General features: G+C 44.1%; 1 protein-coding gene across 1 annotated transcript; it reads right to left on the bottom strand.

The window, feature by feature from the left end:
* Window positions 1-5,986, bottom strand: wdr20b (WD repeat domain 20b). Its single transcript, XM_055044414.1, has 4 exons — window positions 5,655-5,986; window positions 3,727-3,909; window positions 2,225-3,616; window positions 1-1,621 (listed from the first exon to the last, which is right to left on the bottom strand). Exons 1-4 carry the CDS (start codon window positions 5,901-5,903, stop codon window positions 1,568-1,570), a joined length of 1,878 nt encoding a protein of 625 aa, XP_054900389.1. The 5' UTR covers window positions 5,904-5,986; the 3' UTR covers window positions 1-1,567.
* Window positions 5,987-6,758: the final 772 nt, after the last annotated feature.

Raw genomic sequence — 6,758 nt, 5'->3', positions numbered from 1 at the left:
TTCTGTCAAAGTTGTTTTAATAGGCGTCACATAAAGGAAAAAGGCTCCCACTGTTAAAATCCTCAGTCCTATGTGGGGTGCGTGATAAATCCCCCCCTCGCCCTCAGCTTCTCCACCTTGAAATGCGGACATTTTGTCAGCAGAAATTCATCACAGTGTCAAAAGTTTATTCACGAGTTCGGCGTCGGTTCAGGAGAAACAGCATAAACAAAATAACTCAGTGTCATAGGAGTCTCAGCCCAGTGTGCAGAACTCGTTTGTCAGTCTTGTTGAATTTAATTCACAAGCATGCTGCCAGGGTGGGACACAAGCTTCTGGGTGAGGGGGGGTTGTATCAGCAATAGTCTTCCTATGGTTCTACCTGAGCTCAGTGATGGCCGCATCTGTTCCTACCTGTCTGTGTTGTAAAACGAAAACCTGCGGCAACAGGCTAGCAAGCAAACAGCACGACCTGTTAGACGAGAGGATTTCAAAAACATTTCCTAATACCAAACGCTTCCTTAATAAAAATACACCTGAAATCTCTTTATGTACAACAGGAAAAGAAAAACTCACCTGCATATTCAAGACTCCTTTTCGTTAGACTTTCTGTATAAGAAATATCACTATTTTTATGAAATGAGAAATCTTTCAACTAGAGTATTAATGTTAATTTCACCCATAAATTGTTGAAGTACAATATTTACATATAATACAGAAGACAGTTTAATCTGAAACAATAATAAAATAAATGTTCAACAGATACAAAGTTTGCTTTTTTTTTTTAAGTTTTACCTTAACCTTGTCAGAATCCTGACACACTCCAAAAATGTAAAGCCATTCTCCTCTAATAAACTATTAAGTGCAAAGAATTTGTTTTCCATATAAAAAACTGATTGCAGCATCTAACTTTGAGACGGAGAACAACGATAAGCCGTTTTTTTTGTTTTTCCTTCCTCCAAGTGCTTCAAAAAGAGATGTGAAAAGTTACACTTGCGTTCTGCCATCACAAATTCAAAAGTGGGGGAGCGGGGGGGGGGGGGGCAGTTATTGAACGAGTACGAAAGGGAGGGAAATGTGTGCAAAACTCACTCAGTGTGATACCTCAGATTTGAATAATTCTAAAGGAAGAACGAGAAATAAGTTTCAGGGATATGCTGCGGCCTCCTCCAAGTGATCTTATTCCCTTTTATTTTGGGGTACATCAAAACAAACAAGTCACCGAACGAAACCCATAGGTAAAGGTTGGGTCGAGGCATCATCACATCACTGTCTCTAGTCTTTCAACATCTATAGGCACAAGAGATTGGGTATTAGAGTTCGTTAGTTTCAGACTAGACAATTTGATATAACCAAAGATGTAACAATGATCCATTCACACACTTTAACTACCAATAAAACCCCCTTGAACTGCAATCAACATCAGATTCCTTAACCTGGGGGGGACAACTCTGGGGTAGCAGTAGTGATGAATATGACACAGAAACAGAAGGTCAATAGCCGTGTGACAGTGTGTGAAGGGCCACACACTGGGCTTGGACATCCCCATCTCTGTTCCATGGATCAGCCAGCAGCACCAGCAACGTGTCTATACTACTGTTCCACTCGGAGAGTTGGCTGGGTTGTTTTGAGATAACAAGCCCTGTAAAAAGATAGACAGGGTTACTCTGATGTGAAACAGGCAGTTCAGATAGATAAAATGTTTTAAATGTTTTCCTAGTTCTGAAAATCCAACTTAAATGATTAGGCCTTTGCAGACCTTAATGATACCAAAGAGGCAAGTCAATCATTTGCTTTGGTTGTTTATGACCAGATATTAATCTAACACTTCCAGAAACCTCAAGGCTTGAAGCTGAACATCACAGGGTAAAACTATGAGATTTCCTCTTAACATACAGTTACGTTCAATTAACATCAGTTAGAAATGGGAGGTACTTAAAGGTTGCAGTGTATTAGCTTTGACAACAGGACTTGGACACCCAACCTTAAAGGAAATACCCATGGAGAAGAATGAGACATGATAACCATTTGAATTGCTAAAAATAAGACGCTGAACACTGTCTAAAATGTCGACTAATTATTTTGTCTTTTATTGAAAGCTCTAATAAGAGATTTCAATCCTGGATTAAGATCGATTTTTATTTACTTCATTTGTTTGTCTATCTAATTGGATGGGCAGCAAACTATTTAAACAATCAGTCTAGAGTTGATAAGTGAAATTAGCCTGTAAGGCTTTTAAACTTACCACTTTACCAGGCCTTGCCCATGTGCAAATGAAACCCTCCTGACAAGCTGTAACCAGACAGTCCTCCAGAAAGATTAAGACAGTGAGTCTCTCGTGGGCGATCTTCTTGCACACCAGCGGCTCCAACAGGGGAACCTCCTCCATGCGCGGGCACAGCGTCGTCCCTAGAGTCTTGGCTGCCTCGGCTTTCGCCGTCCGCGAGGAGCTGAGCTGGTTGAGCTTGTCGCTACTCTTGCTGCTGATGTGACCCATGCTGTGGTTTCGCTTGTGGTCCTTCTCGTGGCGTTCCTTCCTCGAGTCGTGCAGAGACAGCGTTGCGAACTTGTTGGCGATGAAGGAGCTGTCGATGATGCTGTTGCCCTTACTGCTGTTGCTGCTGCAGCTGCTCCCCGTGTGGCTGTTGGGGGTGCTGCCTCCGGCTGGGTTGGTGGCCTGGGGGAGGCTGTTGGAGCGGGGCAGCATGTCGGGGAAGGAGTTGGCTGGGTTGCCAGTGGCGCTACTATTGCTCACATTGTCTTTAGTATTGGTGCCGCTGGAATTGGTGGTGGAGGTGATGGATACAGTGGTAACTGTCTGTCCAGTGGTTGTAGGGCTTGTGGCACTCATCACGTTAGTGTGAGTTCTTGTGCGAGATAAGGGAAGGTGAGGGAAAAGGATGTCCTCTGTAAGGTCCCACAGACACAGCTGAGTATCCTGCCCCACTGAGCCAAATCTGTATGTCACGCTGACCGGCCTACTTTCCGTAGAGTTTCTCTTAGAAAGCCTAGAGTGGGAGCTGTTGGCCCTCTCTCTGCCTGCCCCGATGTGAATCTGCTCGTGAAAGTCCTCATCACTCCCGCTGAACTCGGCAGGCAGCTCACCATCCTCGACGCTAGTGGTGCAGTGGTCAAACGCCACCACACTCACCCACGACTTGTGACCCTGGCCCCGCGCGATCACTCTGCAGTCCGAGAACGACCACACGGTCACCAGGTCGTCCTCCCCTCCCGCCACGATATACCGTCCGTCGGGGCTCCAGCACACACACAGCAAGCCACCGAAGTAGCTCTTCATTGTTCCGTGGAGCTCTGCGGCGTCGAAGCCAAACACTCGTAGGAAGCCGTCCTGGCTCGCACAAGCCAGAAACTTGCCGTCCGGAGAAAAGGCAAACTCGTTCAGCGCCCCTTCGCCGATCGTCCAGCGCAGCAGGGGGTTACGAGCCGACTTGCTCTTGCAAGTGTGCACGGCATAGTTATCCCCCTGCTTGAGGAGCTGGTAGTGAGGGGCGGTGGTGCCACAGGTGTTTTCCACGTTGTACAGGTACATGCTGCCGCTGGAGTGAGCCACCAGAAACAGGCTCTCTGAACCAGGAACCCATCGTACGCACGTTACTCTCGACTTGTCGATGAGTCTCTGCAAGTAGAGGAAGAAATAGAAATGCTAGCTTCTTTCTGGTTGATTCAGGTACATAAGCAGGTGAAAATTGTGGTGTTTATTTACCATCAACATTGATGAAAGCCTACCTCCTCATTGAAGAGTTTGCTGGTTTCCTTCTTGATCGGGTCGATGAGCTGCACCTGACCGGCTGAGAAGCCCACCAACAGGGAGACGCTCTCTGCTGTCGCTGTGAGGGGGTTGAAGTCATGACATGTCGGCTGCGTGCCTTTGTATATCCTCTTGTCTACGGGTTTACTGAGATCAGCAGCCTAAGACGAGAACAAATATACTCACACATTACTTGCTCTGTGTAGAAATTTGCTTCCACACAACAGTGGATGTGTCCCCGCTTGTTATTTTGAAAGGTCTTGATCCACACATTGTGCAACATATAGATAGTGTGACTTTCCTTCTTTTTTTTTCCAAGTTAGCAGCAGCCTCACTTTGGATCCACCTTCATGTTTTTGCTGACCTTGATTCGAGAAAGAAACTACTGCTATTTGTGCAGGCACATGAAGGAAGAAAATTCAATGTATAAAGCTCTGTGGAACTATTTAGCTTTCAAGAAGTCATCTCACAAGATAGTCAACTGATGAATCATTTCAGCCCTCCCTGGAGCAGCCATATACAATATTTAAGTTGTTCAAACCTAAAACCAGACCTTCTGCATCCATACTAAATGAAGTTGTAGTAAATTCATGTGAAGATGATGACATTGACCCTGAGATCCAACAGGGAGGGCCTTTTGATAGCGGCTTCAACTAAACATAAACACCTGAAATAATTCTGGGTTCAATACACAATTCACAAACTATTAGATTTCCAAGCACAAAAAATATATTTTTATGGATTAACAACGATGAATATCTGAAAAAATTTAACATCAATCAATCAATCAATCATTTTTATCTATTATAGGGCTCCAACAAAGGTGTTTAATATGAAGAGGGTTTTTAATTTGCTTTTAACTTTATGAAGCTAAAACTATGCCACTTGTTTCAGGTAAAACATATTTGCAGACAAAGTTTTATTGTTTTTTTTTTTTTTTATATATATGTCTTAAGAGGAAAATGCATGTAATTTTTGTACAGTTTTGGTACATTTACCGCTCTGACTGTGTTGGTCTTTCAGCAATTGTCCTAGTTTTTGAGCATGTATACTCCAGTTAGCGGACAGTCGATTACTAAATTAGATAGCGTTTATCTCACTAATCCATTCATCATGATTTATCGGATTAATCGTCTTAGAGCTAATCAATATCATACCATATTTTAAGGTTTAAACATGCGGGTGGGTAAGCCTCCATGTCTAAATCTGGCACATTATTTGTCAACTCCCTTCTAAATTCATACAACAGAAAAGGTTACAAGCACAGACGATCACTTCTACTTTTCATGTGCACATATGGGATGCTGCATCAGAAACACTTCATCAGTTTGATCGTCACAGATACCACTCCTGCTTCACAAGGCCAAGAGCGAGTGTATGCAAACAGTGGATCGCTATGCATTACTTTCAGAGTCTGAGAGTTAAATGTGCATCACAGCGAAAGAGAGCAACAAACACTCGTTCTCCACTCCCGGTCCAAGGGCTTAAATCGGGATCCCTTCGCTGATTCTCTCCAAGGATCACGAAGTTTGTCCCTCCTTGTGAACGCCACTTGATCACATTTTTCTTTCTTATTGCGTTTGCCATGTCACCACATAAATATCACTCATCATATGACACGACGAGCCTTTTCCAGTCTCCTCCAGTTGAGTCGGAATCTCGTGTCGCAGCCTGTCACAGACGCATTAAACACCCAATGGATTCTTATCGAGGCATAAACAACCGTGACGATGTGAGCTTTAGAATGCTAATTAGTCTCCAACTTAGCTTGAGTCAGCTACATTGGCCTTGTTGTTTGGACAACCTGCGCACCTCACCGACAGCAGCCCGCGGAGCTCGCGCCAGCTAAAGGCGCCCGGCCGCCGGGCTCCACGGGGACAGCGGCGGCTCTGTCGGCACTGTTTACCTTTCTCACGCCTTTGTAGATGTAAAAGTACAGCTCCCGGCCCACATTGAAGCAGATCCTGTCGCCGTTGCCGGACTGGTCGTTCACGTTGACGAACGAGACCTTGACGGGGTTGGAGCCCTGCGAGTTGAAAGGCACCCGGTTCGGGCGGCTGTACTCGGAGTGAGTGAGGAGCTTGTAGACGCCTTCCCGTGTGGTGAACTGGGTTTTAATTTCGTTCGTCTCCTTCCCTCCTCCCTCCGCCGCCATCTTGGAAATTGCCGTTCATCCTTGTCCCGGCCCCGGATGTTACACACGCACGCAGAGGCCGTCGGTCATGCGTGCGGGGAGACGGGACTGGAAAGGAAACAGACGTCGCCCAGCGTGGAGATGATAACGGGTGAGCTATTCATAAAGTTCAACCCCTCCTCACTATCTGCGGTGGAGAACATTTATGTTACTACATATGAATTCTTAATTTTATACCTGGAATATGTCACTGTTTCCTACTACCTCGTGCATAATTCCTTCCAATACTTTATGTAAATAAGAAGTCAGACTTAAAAGGAATTAAATCTTGAACTTAGCAATTTTATGTGACAAACCAACACTAATTGCAAAATGGAAGAAAAGGGTGGTTTCGATTTTTGTTTTTTTAAAACAAAAGAAAATAAACAATAAAATAAATAAATAAAAAATCCGACTAGTGTGATGTCCATTTATATCTGGCTCATATTTTCTTTCACCCCTAAATATAATCTAGTAGAATAAATTTCAGAAACCTCTTATCTTGTAGCAAATTTTACGACTATTAATTTTGTATAAAATAAATACAACTACTCTGGGAAGGCTTCTGGAACCCAGCAGATATTTCAGTGAAGAAAAGATGCGAAGCAGAGTTTGAAATGGAGCAATATTCTCGAATCTTGCAACAGTGTTCTGAAGGAGTATTGCTTTATTGCAAACCCACTGGGACTATCTGGCTAAATGACAGGCAGTAGAGCCCCTATAACTCTCAGGGAGTTCCACAGACCTATAAATTATCAGGAAAAATCGTTTATGGTCAAATAAAAGTCCTATGAAATCTGTTTTAAACTTCATGCCATGAGAGAAACGTGAAATGAC

The sequence above is a fragment of the Poeciliopsis prolifica genome, unplaced genomic scaffold, assembly GCF_027474105.1.
Source record: "Poeciliopsis prolifica strain line A6 unplaced genomic scaffold, Auburn_PproV2 SCAFFOLD020, whole genome shotgun sequence".
Lineage (NCBI taxonomy): Eukaryota > Metazoa > Chordata > Actinopteri > Cyprinodontiformes > Poeciliidae > Poeciliopsis > Poeciliopsis prolifica.
The sequence above is the reverse complement of the archived record's forward strand: the minus strand, read 5'-3'. Positions and strand labels throughout refer to the sequence as shown.